This window comes from Macaca nemestrina, chromosome 8 (genome assembly GCF_043159975.1).
Source record: "Macaca nemestrina isolate mMacNem1 chromosome 8, mMacNem.hap1, whole genome shotgun sequence".
Lineage (NCBI taxonomy): Eukaryota > Metazoa > Chordata > Mammalia > Primates > Cercopithecidae > Macaca > Macaca nemestrina.
Genome location: NC_092132.1, coordinates 114,307,795 through 114,328,601, shown reverse-complemented (window position 1 = coordinate 114,328,601; position 20,807 = coordinate 114,307,795). Strand labels below are relative to the sequence as shown.

Below are 20,807 nucleotides of genomic sequence, written 5' to 3'. Positions count from 1 at the left end.
GGGGCTCAGAAACGGACACCCAAAAATATGGCAATTGGATATGCCGGTTACTTCAAATTAAAGGCTCCTGGAGGCCAGTAGACACTGGAAGAAGTCCTTCCCTCAAGTTCTCTTCCCTGCCTTAAGTCCAGATCTGCCAAAGAAGAAAACAATTACCTCGGTTCCCTTTTCTGTGTTTTCATTAACTTAACTCATGTTATGGAAAGAATGACTAAAGTCTGTCAACACACCTGGACAGACTTTTGTCACAAATCATTGTCTTCCATTTCAGTCCAATTCAGTTTTATTTTATTATTTTATTTTTGAGACGGAGTTGCGTTCTGTCGCTCAGGCTGGAGTGCAGTGGCACAATCTCGGCTCACTGCAACCTCCACCTCCCCGGTTCAAGTGATTCTCCTGCCTCAGCCTCCCGGGTAGCTGTGATTACAGGAGCATGCCACCATGCCCAGCTAATTTGTTTGTATTTTTAGTAGAGACGGAGTTTCACCTTGGCCACACTGGTCTCAAGCTTCTGACCTCAGGCAGTCCACCCTCCTCAGCGTCCCAAAATGCTAGGATTACAGGCGTGAGCCACTGCGCCCAGCGCCTGGTTATTTTTTAGTGATTTTTAGATATCTATAAAAACAATATCAGTACTTTGAGGCCTAAGATGATGTTTTCTTCCTTAAGGGAGTACTTAATTTTGTTTTGTTCCGGCAACTAAGGGCCTTAATTAGCAAAACCTGAATCACCTTAATTCCCTTTCAGAGATATCATGAAAGTTTCCTCATAAGCCGATTATAAAAGTAAAATTAGTTACAACAAGCAAAGTTTTTAGAAAATCCCTGACTCTAGTAAGTGCCCAGAAAAATTTGAATGTAATTGATTTGCATGAAAAATGCTGTAAAACATAATCACATAAATGTTAATGGTGAATTCTGTGATATTGGTATTTCCATGAGTTTTTTCGTTCTCCTTGCAGGCTATAAATTATTTTTTAAATGAAAATTCTTTTATTAAAAACAGCTACATTTTATAAATTAGTATAACATAATGGTAAAGAGAAATGTGAATGTATTAGAAAAGATGCTCTATTGAGAGGAGACACATTTGGGTTTCTCATGGTCTTGAATGAAGGTCCCTCTGCCGATCCTATCGTAATAGTCCTCGTGTCAGTGAAGTCCCCTGTGAAACTGGATAACAGGATTTTAAGGTAGAGATGTTCATCAGCAGATGGAAATGAAGTCTATAGCTGTGAAGATAAGTCAGGCAATGCAATAATTATAGAGAAAAAATAATGTAAGCTATCAAAGAAAGATGTATACAAGGGAGACAGAGTCACATGAAGTCTCAGATGTAAGAGACCATAGAGCAAAAGGCTGAGTTCTGGCTTTCAGGAGTTTTCTAACATAAGTACCTGATCACCAGTTAAAAGCTAAGGAGGAAGATGAAGAATCAGTATGAGATCATAAAATTAACATGCTTTTCTAAAAATATGTGAAATGAGATTTTTAGGGAGGTATAGTTATGGCTGAAGAAAATCAAGGTGAATGAAGGCAAGATCAATTGAGAACGTAGTGTCAGAAATAGCAAAGAAGCCAAAGTTTGAGGAAGTTAAGTGGCTAGGGATAAAATTGAAGCACTAAAGCATTATTGGTTCTGCAGTCAAGGATAAGACAGATTTTTTTTTTTTTTTTTTTTTTTTTTTTTTTTTTTTTGAGACAGAGTCTCACTTTGTTGCCCACGCTGGAGTGCAATGGCACAATCTTGGCTCACTGCAACCTCCGCCTCTCGGGCTCAAGCAATTCTCCTGCCTCAGCCTCCCTGGTAGCTGGGATTACAGGCACATGCCACCATGTCCAGCTAATTTTTGTATTTTCAGTAGAGACTGGGTTTCACCATGTTGCCCAGGCTGGTCTTCAACTCCTGACCTCAAGCGATCCGCCCTCCTCAGCTTTCCAAAGTGCTGGGATTACAGGTGTCAGCCACCGTGCCTGGCCCAAGGGTGGGATAGATTTAGTGAGATGACTGGATAAACAGAATCAAGAAAAAGCTTTATCAAAAACTTATGCTTCTTAAAAACTTAATCCCGGGACAGAATCATCTAAAACTTTGTTCCACGTCTTCACTTTGACTCACCCATAAAAACTTCAAGAACGAAGAATGAAAAATCTTAGGAATAACCACGTATTTTCTAATGCTCAATATTTTATTTGTATTGTTGTCTTCTAAACAGATATGATAGGTCTTCATGATTTTTTGTTTTCCTTGAACTGATTCCCAAAGTATTAGTCTCATGAATCATGCATTCAAAAGAAACACAATCATTGTATTCTCTTTGCTGTATAATTTTGGTTTCAGTTTTGCTTACATTTCCTATTCAAGGAACATTTTCCTCCAAAACGACATTTGAAAAAAACAGCCAAAATGTAGTAGAGAATAGCGCGAGAGCTATTCTAGACTGTAACGAAAGCCATCTGCTATCACAATTTAATTTATTTCAAGTACTAATAAGCTGATGACAAAACAGCATTGTCTTTTAGTTTACTCACGCGAACTATTTCTCTTTTCTCCTTTTGATCATCTGGAGGAACAGGCGACCTTGGTTTCTGCTCTAGCTTCCTTGTTCTCATTAGATCGAACAATGCCTCTAAAGTGACCACAGATTTGCATTCAAACTGAAAACCTTTACCAAATGCAGTCATGATTTGTACTTTGAAAAAAACATTTGCAAGGTATTTTATCCTTTTCTCCAACTTTTGACATATTACAAAGTACCCAAATATGCCAGACTGTTGCCTCATCAGCCCCTGGCAGTCAGGTACAGTTAGATGCAAGGCAATCTTCCTAAAAGTTACTTATTAGAAATGTGAGAAGGGCAAATGCTATCATTGGAAAAACTGACAAAATTCTCAATAGGAAAATTAAGGAAGTGGAGAGTTACTATGTTTCTAATTTTTCATGTGCTTCTGTTTTTTTCCTACTTCAGAGCCATTGACTAATAGTTCAGTGTATCACAGGATGTGTTTTGGTCTGCTGAAACATGACACATATTTTCAAAGAACCATGGAAGTCTAAAAGAAAACCAATGAGAAATAACTAAATGAGAGTTTAGGACTGTAGCTTTCATTTTCATTCAAAGATTTAAAAGTCTCCATAAAGTAAAACGTTCTTCTCCGGCCGCTTGTTTTCATAGTTCTGTGTTTTCCTTCAGGCCTTTCCGGCTTCCCATTACGGCAGTAAGAAAATGATGTGCTTAATGATTACAAATTTGATATGGAATACGAACTTTCAGTTTCTGCATATGATGCACAGAGATGCTTTTGTGGTTTTATTGTTTTTCATATTACAAATAAAGAAACTAGAAAATGAAACCATTCCAAAAGTGGAAGTAATTTCTCACTGCCCCTGTGATAAACTCTGGTCATTGGCTGTGGCAGCAACTAGTATAAGATGCTCTGAAAACTCTTCAAACACTGAGGGGCACCAGAGGAGCAGACTACAAGAATGGCACATGCTATGGAAAACTCCTGGACCATCAGTGAAGAGTACCATATTGATGAAGAAGTGGGCTTCGCTCTGCCAAATCCACAGGTAAGAGAAGGCACTAAAATGTGGGAAAATGCATATTCTTCTCATTTCTTACCTGGCCAAGTTAACTTAGATTTAACAACTGTGGTTCAGTAACTTCTAGTAAACAAACATATAAAGCAGTGTAAAGATTAGAGAGAGACCTGTGATAACTGCATCTCACTTAATTTGTCTTAAATTTTCTCCCTAGAAATGGAGTCATCTATGTATTTCTTACTTACCTAACATGGATATGGAGAATGGTGGGAAAGGAAACTATAGAAAGTATATCAGCTTTACATAAGAATTATACAGGAAAATACAAACAAAGAGGTTATTACAGTTGTATTTTGAGAAGGTGTTTTGAAAAAGCCAGAGTTTTAAATGAGCCATGAGTCAAAGAGAAATCCCTTTCTCTTAGGGATATACCTTAAATTATAAAAAACATGTGTTTCTAATTTGATGGGGTTTATGAGATTGCACATCAAGCACCTTCCATGTTATATGACCATTGCTTGCTATTTACTGAGCATAAGATTCAAGTGAGAGTCTGAACTACCTTTTTCTTGTTTGCAAGTTTTACCTATAAAGTGCAAGCTATGTGGAAAAAACGTTTGCCTTAAAAACTGTATTTGCTAATGTGTCTTCTAATGAATACTATGTAAACCAATTTATCATCAATATTTTAATTATCAAATACAGCATTTTTCTAAGCAATTTACAAATTAACCCTTTCCATTCTCATAGCCATCCCAAAAGGTATGTATGTTATTTATTTATTTTTATTATTTATTATTATTATTGTTTTAGATGGAGTCTTGCTCTATCACCTGGGCTGGAGTGCAGTGGCACAATCTCGGCTCACTGTAACCTCTGCCTCCCAGGTTCAAGCAATTCTCCTGCCTCAGCCTCCCAAGTAGCTGGGATTATAGGCACCTGCCACCACACCCGGCTAATTTTTGTATTTTTAGTAGAGACGGGGTTTCACCATGTTGGCCAGGCTGGTCTCGAACTCCTGACCTCAGGTTATCCACCAGCCTTGACCTCCCAAAGTGCGGGATTACAGGCGCGAGCCACTGCACCCGGCTAGGTATGTATGTCATTATCCTCATGTTCCTAATGAGAAGTATAAGGCATGAAGAATGTAATTATAAAACTATGTAGCTAGCAAGTGCCAGGGGTCAGTTTGAGCCTAAGCAGCCTGTCTCCAGAGTCTATGATCTTAAAACCATTATTCCACACTGCCTCTCTTAAGAAGGGACAATAAGACATTGCTTTTCTCCTTTCTTTCAATCTTCGGTTTAACAAGGTACATGGGATTCCAGGAGAAGATTTCTATGAACATATTATGATAATTCTGTAGATGAGTATATTTTTGTTTGTAGCTCAAACAGTTACAGTCCGCATACTGGAGAGCACCTTTAAACACAGCAAATGTTTAGTCAGAGATTCCAACCTAACTGTGCTTAGAAATGAAATCCTGCAAACACTTTGGTGATACCGGGAAATTTAAAGCATCTACCTCCTTCCAGTCTAATTTTCCTCTTTGGATTGTTAATTAAAGAAAATGAAGAGTGTGCTTTAATTTTATTGCCAAAAGCACTAGTTTGCTTTATTCATGCAAATCAGTAATACTCAAACTTGCTATTTGCCTGCATACTCACAAAAATGCCAGGACTGGATGGTTTCAAAGATGTACTTATCAATGGTACAATAAAACCATCTTTTTCAGAAACTACTAAACTTTATATCATGGGTGTTTTTTTCTCAGAGGTTCGGTTCTACTTAAAAATGCAACAATTTTGATAATTATGAATACCTGTAGAACAGATTCCAAGGGGTAAAGCAAAACCACAAAAGAAAGCAAACAAAACTCTTCCTTGGCTACTTAAAAAAAAGATTCTCGGCCGGGGGCGGGTGACTCACGCCTGTAATCCCAGCATTTTGGGAGACCTAGGTGGGCGGATCATGAGGTCAGGAGTTCGAGACCAGCCTGGCCAACATGATGAAACCCCGTCTCTACTAAAAAAATACAAAAATTCGCCAGGCATGATGGCATACACATGTAATCCTCACTACTCAGGAGTCTGAGGCAGGAGAATTGCTTGAACCTGGGAGTCGGAGGCTGCAGTGAGCTGAGATTGTGCCACTGCACTCTAGCCTGGGCGACAGAGAGAGACTATCTCCAAAAAATAATAATAATAATAATAATAGTAATTCTGACAAGGTGTGGTGGCTTACACCTGTAATCCCAGCAGTTTGGGAGGCTAAGGTGGGTGGATCCCTTGAGGTCAGGAGTTTGAGACCAGCCTGGCCAAAATGGTGAAACCCCATCTCTACTAAAAATGCAAAAAAAAAAAAAAAAAAAAAAAAAATTACCCAGCGTGTTGGCGTGCCCGTAGTCCCAGCTACTTGAGAGGCTGAGGCAGGAGAATTGTTTGAACCTGGGAGGTGAAGGTTACAGTGAACTGAGATCACGCCAATGCACTCCAGCCTGGGTGACAGAGTGAGGCCCTGCCTGAGAACAATAATAATAATAGTAATTCTGCTAGCTGAGATGCTGAAGAAGCTAGATTTACTGTACCAGAAACATGAAAAAAAACTATTGATTACTTTTATTTCTTCACTGAAGATCTTTCCTAGAAATTATGAACCAAAAAATATTCTTATTTTATCTCTCGTAATCTATCTGCTTCTTAGTCCAAAGGAAAATAATATGTTTTCTGATTCCATATAGACACAATGCACAATCTCTAATCTAGCAGAATTTGAATGATCCTCAGTATGATTCATTATTAACTTATATTATACCATTTAGGGATCCTCTGAACCAGAGCATATTACTTATTAAATTTTATACTTGCTGAAAATGCTATCAAATAAAATGCTAATCACGGTACAGAACAAAAAAGTATGTCTGTTATTTGGGGAAAAATCACAACAATCAAAAAAGTAAGATGTGCTAGACTGTGAAATACAGAATAAAAACAACAAAACTACATTTATTACATTTCTTTCCTTTTTTTTTTTTTTTTTGAGACGGAGTTTCAATCTCATTGCCCAGGCTAGAGTGCAATGGCGTGATCTCCGCTCACCGCAATCTCAGCCTCCCGAGTTCAAGTGATTCTCCTGTCTCAGCGTCAGTAGCTGGGATTCCAGGTATGCGCCATCACACCAAGTTAATTTTGCTTTTTTAGTAGAGACAGGGTTTCTCCATGTTGGTCAGGCTGGTCTTGAACCTCCGACCTCAGGTGATCCACCTGCCTCGGCCTCCCAAAGTGCTGGGATTATAGGCATGAGCCACCTGGCCTGGCCTACATTTACTTCTAAAAGTACTACAGCACAGTTGGGGTGAAAAGTTCAGAGCAAGAAGGGTGGCTAAGTAGTGAAGTACACTGCCTAGATTTTCATTGCTAAAAATCTGCCCCAACTGATTAAGGCTGGACAATTACATGCAGATGTTGAAAATGTTAGGATTTTATATTATATTTATCTTTTTGTTTCATAGCTTACTTATAATATTAACTTTATTTTGAAGCTCAAAACTTCACCCATGTTGATTTCAGTTAATCTTTCCATTTGCACTTAATCCCCATGGTTCAGCATTGATTACCTTAAGGGTGTACCTTGAAACTACCTGGTGGAGTAGGCATAGAAACAGGGTATGGGGGAGTTGCTCAGGGATCTGTATCTCATTTTAGGAAGGTTCCTATGTCTTTTTATTTGTGTACTTCCGCTTGAGATGAGATTACAAATATGATAAGCTCCAAAGAGAAACTTTTATTTGAGTTTCATTTCTACTTAATGGGCAAAAACAAGCCGATAGTGGAACCAAAGTAGGTAATCAACATGAATACATACAGCACCCGCTATATGCCCAGCACTATGCCAGGGCTTGTAACAGAATATAAATTAAATGCACAATACAAACCTTGCCATCATGTAGCAAGGTATAAAAAGAGAATGTATGTAAACTGTATAAGCCTGGGTTTCCTTATTTATGATAGAGATAACTTCTTGGGCCGTTACAATAATTAAATATATATACTATATATATATGAAATTATTGAACAGAGTGCCTAGTCCACTACTGACATTTAACACATCTCATTTTTCTTCCATTCAAAGAACTTAAAATCTAGCCAAAATAAGCCAAAGTAGGCCAGGCACAGTGGCTCATGCCTGTAATCCCAGCACTTTGGGAGGCCGAGGCAGGCAGATCACCTGAGGACAGGAGGTCGAGACCAACTTGGCCAACATGGTAAAACCCAATCTCTACTAAAAATACAAAAATTAGCCGGGCACGGTGGCTCATGCCTGTAATCCCAGCTACTTGGGAGGCTGAAACAGGAGAATTGCTTGAACCCAGGAGGCGGAGATTGTAGTGAGCCAAGATCGCGCCACTGCACTCCAACCGAAGCAACAGAGCGAGACTCCAACTCAAAAAAGAAAAGAAAAGAAAAAAAAAAAAAACGAAAGTAGCAGATAATAATTGTTTAACAATATGAAAAGGCATAATCCGTAGAGTTTACAATGGAGATTAGTTTCAAATAGAGTAGTCAGGAGGATTTTAGTGAAACCTTTGAGGTGAACTTTGAAAAGCTGCAAATGGCAGTGTTTGAAGAGAGAGGAAGAGGTGGAACACAGAAAGGGCCTTCAGCCCCATGTGTGCAGAAGACAAGACAGAGGCTGGTGTTTCCAGACAGGTAAGCCATGTGCCAGGGCAACACTGCACAAAATGGATGTGGGGGCAAGGCATCCTATCAGTGGGAAGCCAAAGCTACAGTAACTGCTACTAGTAAATAAAGATCTTTTTTTGTTTCTTTTTTCAAGGAAAATCTACCTGATTTTTATAATGACTGGATGTTCATTGCCAAACATCTGCCTGATCTCATAGAGTCTGGCCAACTTCGAGAAAGAGTTGAGAAGGTTTGACATATGTATTACATTTTTCTTCTTGTATAGCCTCTTAACATTGTTAACTTGGTTTTGAAGCATAAAACATCACCGAGATTGATTTGAGTCAATTGCTCCATTTGTTTTCAGTTAGACATGCTCAGCATTGATCATCTCACAGACCACAAGTCACAGCGCCTTGCACATCTAGTTCTGGGATGCATCACCATGGCATATGTGTGGGATAAAGGTCATGGAGATGTCCGTAAGGTTTGGAGATTTTCTCAGATTTCTTATGCTATGTGACAGATTTTCATCTAATTTACATTTAACTTTCCAAAAATTTTCTGAAAGCGTTTTAACTGCATTGGTCAAAGTTTCGATAACAGGACAAAATGAAAAAGAAAATATGCCCTGGCTTGACATGTCAACTGTTATCATTATTATATTTTTAAGTCTTTTACTTTATTTTTCATCCTGTATTTTATCTGGCAACCCTAATTACATAAAACTAATACAGACTGCAATATCTAACCTTTAAAACACATATGGGCCTCCCGGCACTTTGGGAGGCCATGGCGGGAGGATCACCTGAGTTCAAGAGTTCAAGACCAACCTGGCTAACATGGCGAAACCCCATCTCTACGAAAAATACAAACAATAGCCAGGCATGGTGGCAGGTGCCTGTAATCCCATCTACTCGGGAGGCTGAGGTGGGAGAATCACTTGAACCTAGGAGGCGGAGGTTTCAGTGAGCCGCGATCCTGCCACTGCACTCCAGCCTGGGCGACAGGAGCGAGACTCTATCTCAAAAAAACAAAACAAAACAAAACAAAACAAAAAACAAACCTAACTACTGTATTTTAATCAGGTCTTGCCAAGAAATATTGCTGTTCCTTACTGCCAACTCTCCAAGAAACTGGGACTGCCTCCTATTCTGGTTTATGCAGACTGTGTCTTGGCAAACTGGAAGAAAAAGGATCCTAATAAGTATGTAAAGAGTGAGAACAACAGGAATTTTTGGAGTGTGTGCCAATTAAATAAAACAGGAGTTGTTCATTGGCTTAATTTTGGGCAGCACAGTTTTCCTCTCAGTTGGATATGGTCCCTCTCAGTTCTTCAGTTGGGTACGGTTTCTTGGACTGCTGTGTCTACCACTACAAATGTACACACATGTGACAGGTGTATAGTTAACACAGTAAAATGCACAGATCTTAAGTGTTCAGCTTGAATTTAACTATTACATAATTACATACACCCACCATTCTCAGTAAGATACAGAATATTTTTATCACCTCAGAAAATTTCTTTGTGCTTCTTTCAATTCCCTTTCCTGCGACAGACAAATATATTCTTATTTGCCTTGTCAAAAAGTAGATGATTTTTGTTATTGGGTTTCACATCAATGAAACCACAAAGTATAGACTCTTGTGTCTGGCTTCTTTTGATTAGCATGTTTTTGAGATTCTATTAATTTAATTTTTTAGCAGCCAATTGTAGTTAAGAGTCAACACATCTTTAATTACACGCAGCAATGACTGGTTTTTCAGAGCAGTCTGCTCAGGATGTAGGTGATTTTTACCCTTCAGGCACGAGATCTGCTACAATAAAGGAAAGGGAGAACCAAAGCACATATCTCTGGGTGTGTGCCTGTAGAAGAATACTCTGCAAATGGGAATACCACAAAATGAAAGGATTTGATCTAGAAAGTTTCTTCTTATTGAAAATTAGTCTTTTTAAAAAAAATTAACCGGGAATGGTGGCATATGTCTGTGGTCTCAGCTACACAGGGGGTTAAGGCAGAAAGATCACTTGAGCCCTGGAAGTTGAGGCTGCAGCGAGCTATGTTCGTGCCACTGCACACCACCCTGGGCGACAGAGTGAGACGCTGTCTCAAAAAAAAAATAAAATAAAATAAAACAATTAGTTTTGACTGTCCATGTGTGTTCCTTGCATATTTGAGCATTTAATTCATTTGTGAGTTATTAAGTTAAATGTTTGTAATGCCTACTGAAGAAATATTTTTAAAACTTTTTCTTTTACCTGACTATGTCTTACCTCTGATAGTAGTATTCAATCAAATAGCAACAACTCATCATTATTTGCTGTTAAATTGATTTTCTTTCTCTCTTCCAATTGGCCCATTGCTTCATGGCTGCGTTCATAAGGCCCCTGTCTTATGAGTAAGTATCTGATTCTTGTTTTAGTCTAAGAATTTGCTATTTATAGTCGAATGTAGGTTTATCGATAGACTCCAAATGCATTTTTAAATAATTAAATTCAGCCAAAAAATAATTTCAGTGATTATTTAGAGAACAAATAATCTCTGTCTTTAACTGTATCTATGATTGTGTTACAACTATGTCTATTTGATATTATAGCTATAGATATACACAAGAATACTACTCAGATACGTCTATAGGAAATTAATATGCAAACATACAAAATGCACATACATCTGTGTATCTATGACTTAATAACTCCTATGTCCATAACTAGTTACCATTGTCAATAAGTAACCTTATACCAACTTGTTCTTTTTGACCCAATCCTTACTACTTTTGACCTATAATATATACTAAACATAGGCTAAGAGGTGGAAAAACTGGGCTGGGTGCGTGGCTCACACCTGTAATCCCTGTACTTTGGGAGGTCAAGGCAGGCGGGTCACCTGAGGTCAGGAGTTCAAGACCAGCCTGGCCAACATGGTGAAACCTCATCTCTACTAAATATACAAAAAAATTAGCCGGGCATGGTGGCAGGTGCCTGTAATCTCAGCTACTCAGGAGGCTGAGGCAGGAGAATCAGTTGAACCCAGGAGGTGGAGGTTGCAGTGAGTGGAGATCACCCCACTGCATTCCAGCCTGGGTGACAGAGCAAGACTCCATCTCAAAAAAAAAAAAAAAAAGAAAGAGAGATGGAAAAACTAAGGTAAGTATCATTAATATAAACCCACCTTGGTGAAGCTAGACTAACGAAGAGGAAAGGCAGTATATGAAAATTATGCAAACTGCCATATGATTAAGAGAAGGCTTAAGAAGATAAAGTATTGGGATCCCTAACCAAATAAAAGGAGTGATGCGGGAGCCCTTGAAGCAAGTTATTTGAGCAATTAGCTAGAGGAAAAAGGTAAGAGTATTCATAGCAGAAGAAACAGCAAAAGTGAGGCCTTGAAGTGACAAATATCTTGGTGCATTATCAAAACTGAATGATCGCTAATATGACTGATAGTAAATGATAAAAATAACAGTGTGAGAAAAAGATTATTATTATTTTTTTTAAAGATGGCTGGGCAAAGCAGGTGGATCACCTGAAGTCAGGCATTCGAGACCAGTCTGGCCAACATAGCGAAAACCCTCCTCTTCTAAAAATACAAAAATTAGTGGGGCATGGTGGCACATGCCTGTAATCTCAGCTACTCAGGAGACTGAAGCAGGAGAATAGCTTGAACCCAGGAGGCAGATGTGGCAGTGAGACAAGATTGTGCCATTGCACTCCAGCCTGGGTGACACATCTCAAATAATAATAATAATAAAAGATTATGTAGGATATTTTTAGTTATGATAAGGGGTTAAAACAGTATCTTAAGGGAGAAACTGGAAGGTTTTTAAAAAGGAGGATGACATCAACAGTCAGTCCCACTTTACAGATGAGAACACCAAGGCAGACGATGTCATATCTTGCTCAAGGTCACACAGCAAGTAAGTTACAGAGATGGTCTGGCTTCAGACACCATGAATTTAACCACCACAAAACTCGTAGATACATAGATAGACTATGTTTGCACCAGTGCCCAAACTTCAATTAAAAAGAAAAACAGGGTCTAATCAGTTATTTGAATTCCACAGTCAATTCCTTTGTAAAGCAGATAAACCACTGAGAAATTGAATTAGGCTCACAAATTAAAATATGAATAGGAATATAATTATTTAAACAAAAGACTACCTTTTAAAACTCTACCTCACAGATATCTCTGTAAACATTGAGTATATACTATGGTAATATAAATGCCTGTGACAAGTCAATGGGATAATAGAAACAGAACTAGTTGAGGAATTTCTAGTTCTGTTATTTTTGTTGTTGTTTTGTTTTGTTTTGTTTATTTGTTTTCTGAGACAAGACTTGCTCTTGTCACCCAGGCTGGAGTGCAATGGAGCGATCTTGGCTCACTGCAAGCTCCGCCTCCTGTGTTCAAGTGATTCTCCTGCCTTAGCCTCCTGAGTAGCTGGGATTACAGGCGCCGACCACCACACCCACCTAATTTTTGTATTCTTAGTAGAGACGGGGTTTCACCACATTGGCCAGGCTGGTCTCGAACTCCTGACCTCAGGTGACCAACCCGCCTTGGCCTCCTAAAGTGCTGGGATTACATGTATGAGCCACCATGCCCGGCCCTAGTTTTGAGTTTCCACATGAAACTTTAGGTCTCAATTTAGTCTACTTACTGTTAATTATGTGATCTTAGACAACGGGCCTAACAACTGAGTCTTAATATTCCCAACTACATAATGGAGATAGTAAGGCCTGCCACACCTCTCTCATAAAATTATGTTGAAACTAAAATAGGATAAATAAAAATGTCAAAAAAATCCCATAATTTTTGCTAAACTTCTTGCCTTCCTTATCCAATTTCCTCAGGAACATGGACGTTTTGTTCTCCTTTCGTGATGGAGACTGCAGTAAAGGATTCTTCCTGGTTTCTCTATTGGTGGAAATAGCAGCTGCTTCTGCTATCAAAGTATGTCTATCCTCACTTCAAAATTTGTATGTCGATTTACGTAAGCAGAGCAATCATTTCGGAGCCTAAACCATACTAAGCATGAGTTAACTTTATCCTTAACAAATACAACATGGGATCATTTAATTGGGAGTAAAGGATCAATTATTTATTTTTGTGTATTACCTAAAATATAAAATCTCAGAGCCATATACTTAAAATCCAACTTGAAACCTCTGTAGGAAATAAAATTTTTCAATAAAATGTGGCTTTGGAACTATGATACAGTGTCATAAATTCAATAGTTTTGATTATCAAAAATAGAAATGAAACATATATGACTATATAAATATCTCTAAATTAAATGCTATGTGAATAAAAACAAATCCAAGCTTCTATAAATATAAAGAAATTAGTCAAATAGGGTGTCCAGCCCAGGAAAGAATTGTAAAAATCCCAAATTTAATTTATGGATTAAGACGGGGGAATTTGGCCAGGCACAGTGGCTCACGCCTGTAATCCCAGCACTTTGGGAGGCTTAAGTGGGCAGATCACTTGAAGTCAGGAGTTTGGGACCAGCCTGGCCCCCATGGCGAAACCCCATCTCTACTAAAAATATAAAAATTAGCTGGGCGCTGTGGTGGGCACCTGTAGTCCCAGCTACTCAGGAGGCTGAGGCAGGAGAATGCTGTGAACCCTTGAGGTGGAGCTTGCAGTGAGCCGAGATCGCGCCACTGTACTCCAGCCTGGGCAACAGAGCGAGACTCCGTCTCAAAAAAAAAAAAAGAAAAAAAAGAAAGAAAATCTTAAATGTTTGTTTTTTTGTTTTGTTTTGTTTTAGGAAATTCCTACTGTATTCAGGGCAATGCAAATGCAAGAACGGGACACTCTGCTAAAGGCACTGTTGGAAATAGCTTCTTGCCTGGAGAAAGCCCGTCAAGTGTTTCAGCAAATGCACGGCAAGTATTGTGTGCAGTGCAATAGTCTAGGCTGACAAGTCAAATGTTCCAGATGTAGAATGGTTGAAAAAAGGGAAGCAAAAAGCAACTACCACTTAGTATGTTTTCACTTTAGGTATTTTATCTTACTAAACCATTACACTTTCTATGTGGTAGGTTTCATTATCTCCATTTTACAAGTAAGGTCATCTAAATTCAGAAAGACAGGGTAAATGACTTCAGATTCCACAGGCAGTAAATAGTGAAGCCAGAGTTCCAAGCTGGCTCTATTTAATGCTAAGGAACTTCCTTGCCTCCTACTAAAAACCTTTGAGAAACTTTCTACATGGGAGGGTGGTTTTAAGTTCTGAAAAAAAAAAAAAATAACTTCTGCTTAATAAGAACTCTTTCCTAATTCTGTTTTTTCACAAATTAAGAAATAACACAGAAACGTCATTGAGCTCAAAGGTTGTTGCGAAATTAACAGTTAAAAAACTACCCCCCAAAAAACACACAAAAAGGTATATAAGCAGTAACTTGCAATAGGAAATCTGCCCTACTGAACAGAGTCAACAAATACCTAATTGTTTATCTCTGGGTTTTGAGTTATTGCTATTTAGTCCTTGGCAAGAAGTTACATTTTCAAATCAAGTAGGGTAGGAGGCTGAGTGCGGTGGCTCATACGTGTAGTTTCCAGCTACCTGGGAGGCTGAGGTGGGAAGATTGCTTGAACCCAGGAGTTGAGGCTGCAGTGAGCTATGATCACTACATTCCAGCCTGAGCGATGAAGTGAGACCCTGTCACCAAACGATTTTTTAAAATTTTGAAAATAGAGAGGGAGATCTAGTTTCTGGGCTTTTGTTTTGGTTTGTTTTGTTTTTGTCTTTGGTTTGTTTCTTTATGTAAACAATTTATCTGTTACGTCAGTAAGCACTAAGTTTACAGTTTAACAGGCCTCCTGGAAGAGGGCAGGAGAGTGAACGTTTATAACCACAGGGGCTTTGTTTAGCACAGACTGACCTAATGCCTTTTCCTGCAGCCTGTGCCGAAATCTGTTATCAGTTGTACACGACACCTTGATTTCCCTGTATACCTCTGATGCTGCTTAATTAAACACATTCCATCTTTTTACAGATCACGTAAACCCAAATGCATTTTACAGTGTTCTTCGCATATATTTGGCTGGGTATGTAGTCTTATGTTTGAATTTGTTTGCTCTCACTGAACAAAGAACACCACCAAATTCTCTTGGATGGTCCCTAATATCCATTGGGTTTGACTAACAATTTATATCCAAAAATTCATATGGTAGAAAAAGACTAGACGGTTCTGTTATCACTTGGCCAGCAATGTATTGGAGGGTGAGACAGGAAAGCTAGTTATTTTAAAAAGAGTGGTCTGTGCTAGTGCAAAGGTAAAATTTCATTCCTAGAATATTTATGCCAAATCTGCGCAGGATTATATTAATTATTCTCATGCATGAAAATGAGTAGGGGCAAGGGGGCATGAAAGAAGGATCATGAAATACATCTCTTGTCACCTTCTATTCACTACTAGTGCAAGATTTGATACCTGAAAATTAGCAATTAATCTAAAGAATGATTTTTCTTTTTTTCTTTCTTTCCTCCGGTAGCTGGAAAGGCAACCCCCAGCTATCAGACGGTCTGGTGTATGAGGGGTTCTGGAAAGGCCCAAAGAAGTTTGCAGGGGGCAGTGCAGCACAAAGCAGCATCTTTCAGTGCTTTGACGTCCTGCTGGGCATCCAACAGAATGCTGGTGGAGGTGAGTGGAAAATAGCAAGAAATAATCATCTCTTATGTGAACACAATAGTATTTGGATATCTAGAAAGCACCTTCCCATCAGCAGCTCATCTGAGCTTATCTGATGGTTTTAGTAGAATCAGGCAAGTAGGGATTTGGTTGCCATGATCCCACTTTAAAAATGAAGATGCAGAAACTTAATAAGAGTCAGTGACTGGTTCCTCTGCTAGAAAGTGGCAGAGCTGGCCGGGTGCGGTGGCTCAAGCCTGTAATCCTAGCACTTTGGGAGACCTAGGCAGGTGGATCACCTGAGGTCAGGAGTTCGAGACCAGCCTGACCAACATGGTGAAACCCCATCTCTGCTAAAAATACAAAAACTAGCCGAGCATGATGGTGGGTGCCTCTAATCCCAGCTACTCAGGAGGCTCAGGCAGGAGAATTGCTTGAACTCGGCGGGCAGAGGTTGCAGTGAGCCAAGATTGCACCACTGTACTCCAGCCTGGGCAAAAGGGTGAAACTCCGTCTCAAAATAAAAATAAAAAATAAAAGGCCAGGCGCAGTGGCTCATGCCTGTAATCCCAGCACTTTGGGAGGCCGAGGCGAGCGGATCACAGGATCAGGAGATGGAGACTATCCTGGCTAACACGGTGAAACCCCGTCTTTACTAAAAATACAAAAAATTAACTGGGTGTGGTGGTGGGTACCTGTAATCCCAGCTACTTGGGAGGCTTAGGCAGGAGAATGGCGTGAACCCGGGAGGTGGAGCTTGCAGTGAACTGAGATGGCGCCACTGCACTCCAGCCTGGGCAAGAGTGTGAGACTCCATCTCAAAAAAAATAAATAAATAAAAATAAAATAAAATAAAATAAATAACATAAAAGTGGCAGAGCTTTCCTCACACCCAAGTTCCATCTTGAAATCTGAACATGTCTATAAAGAGTGGTTGACTCTAGTGAAGTCATGTTCTGAAAATGTATGATCAGACTTAGAAAGAGACAGTCACCTGCAAATGAAGCAGGGCTGTTAGTGGGGAGATAAAGACCTCAGTGACAAGCAGAGTCTGGGTCCTGGTCTTGTTCAGCTGTCCCGTGGCCCCAGCCACCCAGAGCAATGCCTGCACCAAAGTTTGAAGATGAGCCACATTCATTGTATGCCTTCTAGGGGCTGAGCTGGAGGAGAGGAATAAGCTCCAAGAAGAATTTTTTAATTTTCTCTGTTTCGTTAAACTTCTGTTTAATAGTCAAAGGGGAAAGCATCGGGCTGGGTAAAAACATGAGTTTTTCTTAATTTGAGCACTTATTTTTTAAATTTTTTAATCATATTTAATTTTTTTATTTTAGATTCAGGGGATACATGTGCAGGCTTATTACACAGGTATACTGAGTGATGCTGATGTTTGGGCTTCTAATGATCCCCTCACCCAAGTATAGAACATAGTGCCCAATAGGTAGTTTTTCAGCCTTTGCTTTCCTCCCTCCCTCCCTCCCCTATTTGAAATGCTCCCTGTCTATTGTTCCCATCTTTGTGTCCATGTGTACTCAATATTTAGCTCCCACTTATTGGTGAGAACATGTGGTATTTGGTTTTCTGTTTCTGCATTAATTCACTTAGGCTAACTTAAGCTAATGGCCTCCAGCTGCTGCCTCCTTGTTGCTGTGAAGCACTTGATTTCATTCTTTTTCGTGGCTGTGTGGTATTCCATTGGTGTACATGTGCCACATTTTCTTTGTCCCATCCATCATTGATGGGCACCTGGGTTCATTCCATGTCTTTGCTATTGTTGAACACTCATTTAAACACACTCTTAAACTCTCTTAAGAATCAGTCATAATCTGTCAAATGCAGATTATATATGCCCTTGTCTATACCATCAGCTTCTTACAGTAGAAAAGAGAGAAAGAAAGTGCAAAAAAAGGCCAGGCGTGGTGGCTCAGGCCTGTAATCCCAGCACTTTGGGAGGCTGAGGAAAGTGGATCATCTGAGGTCAGGAATTTGAGACCAGCCTGACCAACATGGAGAAACCCTGTCTCTACTAAAAATACAAAATTAGCCAGGCATGGTGGCACGTGCCTGTAATCCCAGCTACTCAGGAGACTGAGGCAGGAGAATTGTTTGAGCCTGGGAGGCAGAGGTTGCAGTGAGCTGAGATTGTGCCGCTGCAGTCCAGCCTGGCCGACAGAGTGAGACTCTGTCTCAAAAACAAAAAAAAGAAAAAAAAGTGCAAACAAAAATACTTATTGTGAGAAAATGAGTTTAGCTCATTCAGTTTTCAAAATTAATAGTATTTTACAATAATAACAATTGCTAGTAGCAAGACTAATAGCCAAACATTAGCTTTCAAATAGAATGACCTTGACTTCACTGAATGCTATATTGGTGATCTCCTGCCCACTCTGCCCTCACTCTGCCTTTCTCTCCTGGATTGGGGAATGCTGTGACCTCCGTGTTTCCTCTTTCTCTTGTTCCCGTAGGACATGCTGCTCAGTTCCTCCAGGACATGAGAACATATATGCCACCAGCTCACAGGAACTTCCTGTACTCATTAGAGTCAAATCCCTCAGTCCGTGAGTTTGTCCTTTCAAAAGGTGATGCTGGCCTGCGGGAAGCTTATGATGCCTGTGTGAAAGCTCTGGTCTCCCTGAGGAGCTACCATCTGCAAATCGTGACTAAGTACGTCCTGATTCCTGCAAGCCAGCAGCCAAAGGAAAACAAGACCTCTGAAGACCCTTCAAAACTGGATGCCAAAGGAACTGGAGGCACTGATTTAATGGAATTCCTAAAGACTGTGAGAAGTACAACCGAGAAATACCGTTTGAAGGAAGGTTAACGTAACCCAACAAGAGCACATTTTATCATAGCAGAGACATCTGCATATATTCCTGTCATTACCCATTGTAACAGAGCCACAAACTAATACTATGCAGTGCTTTGCCAATAATGCAATACAAAAGACCTCAAAATACCTGTGCATTTCTTGTAGGAAAACAACAAAAGGTAATTATGCGTAATTATAGTAGAAGTTTTATAATCTGTATCTTATCATTGGAATAAAATGATTAAATCAAATAAATAAAAATGCATAAGATATAAATATTCTTTCATAATAAATAAAAATGCATAAGATATAATAAATCTTGCTTCATTTATAAATATAATCAAGTATTTCTTTAGATGAGACCTACTCTAAACTGCTTTCAGCAGGGCGAATAGACTCCTATACTTTCCCTTTGTTAATGCGAGACTTTTTCATAATTACCTGTTTACTTGTCTATATTCTCATTACATGATAAGCTTCTTGATGCAAGGGACACTCTGTATTGTTTACCAGATTTACGCATCGCAGCTTTTTTTTTTTTTGAGACAGGGTCTCACTCTGTCACCCAGGTTGGAGTGCAGTGGCATGATCTCAGCTCACAGCAGCCCTGACCTCCCAGACCTAAGTGATCCTCCTACCTCAGCCCCCTAAGTAGCTGAGACTACAGTTGTGCACCAACATGCTCAGCCAATTTTTATATTTTTTGTAGAGACAGGGTCTTGCTATGTTGCCCAGGCTGGTCTTGAACTCCTGAGCTCAAGTTATGTCTGTATCTTATCTTTGGAATACAAGATAATCCCAGCACTTTGGAAAGCCAAAGTGCTGGCATGAATATATTTAATAATAGAATCCTAAGAAGCTAGAGCCTGAGAGGAACTTAAGAATTATCAAAGCCAAGCTCTTCATTTTAAAGATGGCAACACTGAGGCACAGAAGGGTGAAATCACTTAACGATGATCACACAATTAGTTGGTTAACAATGGGAGAAAAAATTTTTGATGACTCATCTTTGTTCTTTTTGCTCTACTTGGAGTAGACTAGGTGGGAGGAAAAACAATTTTGGAAGGAAAAGGGGAGGAAATGAAATGACTGGGGAGGAACTCATGATATTGTAAACGGTCAGCCAGCAATCAAGTACGTTATAGAAGATGAGAGGAAGGGGCTGGGCGTGGTGGCTAACTCCTGTAATCCCAGCACTTTGGGAGACCGAGGTGGGTGGATCACGAGGTCAGCATATCAAGACCATCCTTGCTAACACAGTGAAACCCCGTCTCTACTTAAAATACAAAAAAATTAGCCAGGCGTGGTGGCGGGCGCTTGTGGTCCCAGCTACTCGGGAGGCTGAGGCAGGAGAATGGAGTGAACCCAGGAGGTGGAGCTTGCAGTGAGCTGAGATCACTGAGTAGCTGAGACTACAGGCGCCCACCACCACGGCCAGCTAATTTTTTGTATTTTTAGTAGAGACGGGGTTTCACCATGTTGGCCAGGCGGGTCTCGATCTCCTGACCTCAGGTGATCCACCCACCTCGGCCTCCCGAAGTGCTGTGATTACAGGAGTGGGACACCATGCCTGGCCTGCTAAGGATCTTGTATTGGCTCCAGGTCAAGATGCTCTGTATCTTGTGTCCCACCTGAAGCACTGATGGCCCACAACCCTGGAAAGGCTACACTTCAGGCACATCAGGCATTTCTCTCTTCCAGAGTTGGTTTCACCTAATTAGTACTGACATGCAGAGAGTCTCTGGTTGCTAAAGAAAGACCCTGCAGTCATGCCTTCTCCTTTAGAACATCACCTTTATTCTGATAATAAGGGAGAGAGGGAAAGAGGGAAAGTGAGGGGCATCATCATAGAAATTGCACCCACTGCTGCCTTGTAGGTGAGAGAGGGACTGACACTGGACTCCATGTGCTCCTACAGAGGGTGTGAACACTAGCTCCAGAGTCCCTTCTGTATTTCCACATAATAGAAACCAAGGGACCGGTACAGCGGCTCACACCTGTAATCGCAGCACTATGAGAGTCTGAAGTGGGTGGATCATGAGGTCAGGAGTTCGAGAACAGCCTGACAAATATGGTGAAACCCCGTCTCCACTAAAATACAAAATTTAGCCATCCATGGTGGCATGTGCCC

At 40.0% G+C, this 20,807-nt stretch overlaps 1 protein-coding gene and 1 long non-coding RNA gene across 2 annotated transcripts in view; one reads left to right on the top strand and one right to left on the bottom strand.

Annotated features, from left to right (window-relative positions):
• Positions 1–20,807, bottom strand: part of LOC139355861 (uncharacterized) — a 169,333-nt gene that overhangs the window by 34,801 nt on the left and 113,725 nt on the right. The window lies entirely within an intron of this gene.
• LOC105476547 (indoleamine 2,3-dioxygenase 1) lies at positions 3,402–18,986 on the top strand. The gene is made up of 10 exons (XM_011732563.3): positions 3,402–3,573; positions 8,383–8,478; positions 8,596–8,715; positions 9,317–9,435; positions 10,614–10,628; positions 13,084–13,183; positions 14,004–14,121; positions 15,235–15,286; positions 15,734–15,882; positions 18,333–18,986. The coding sequence occupies exons 1-10, from the start codon at positions 3,487–3,489 to the stop codon at positions 18,686–18,688; spliced, it is 1,212 nt and encodes a 403-aa protein (XP_011730865.2). The 5' UTR covers positions 3,402–3,486; the 3' UTR covers positions 18,689–18,986.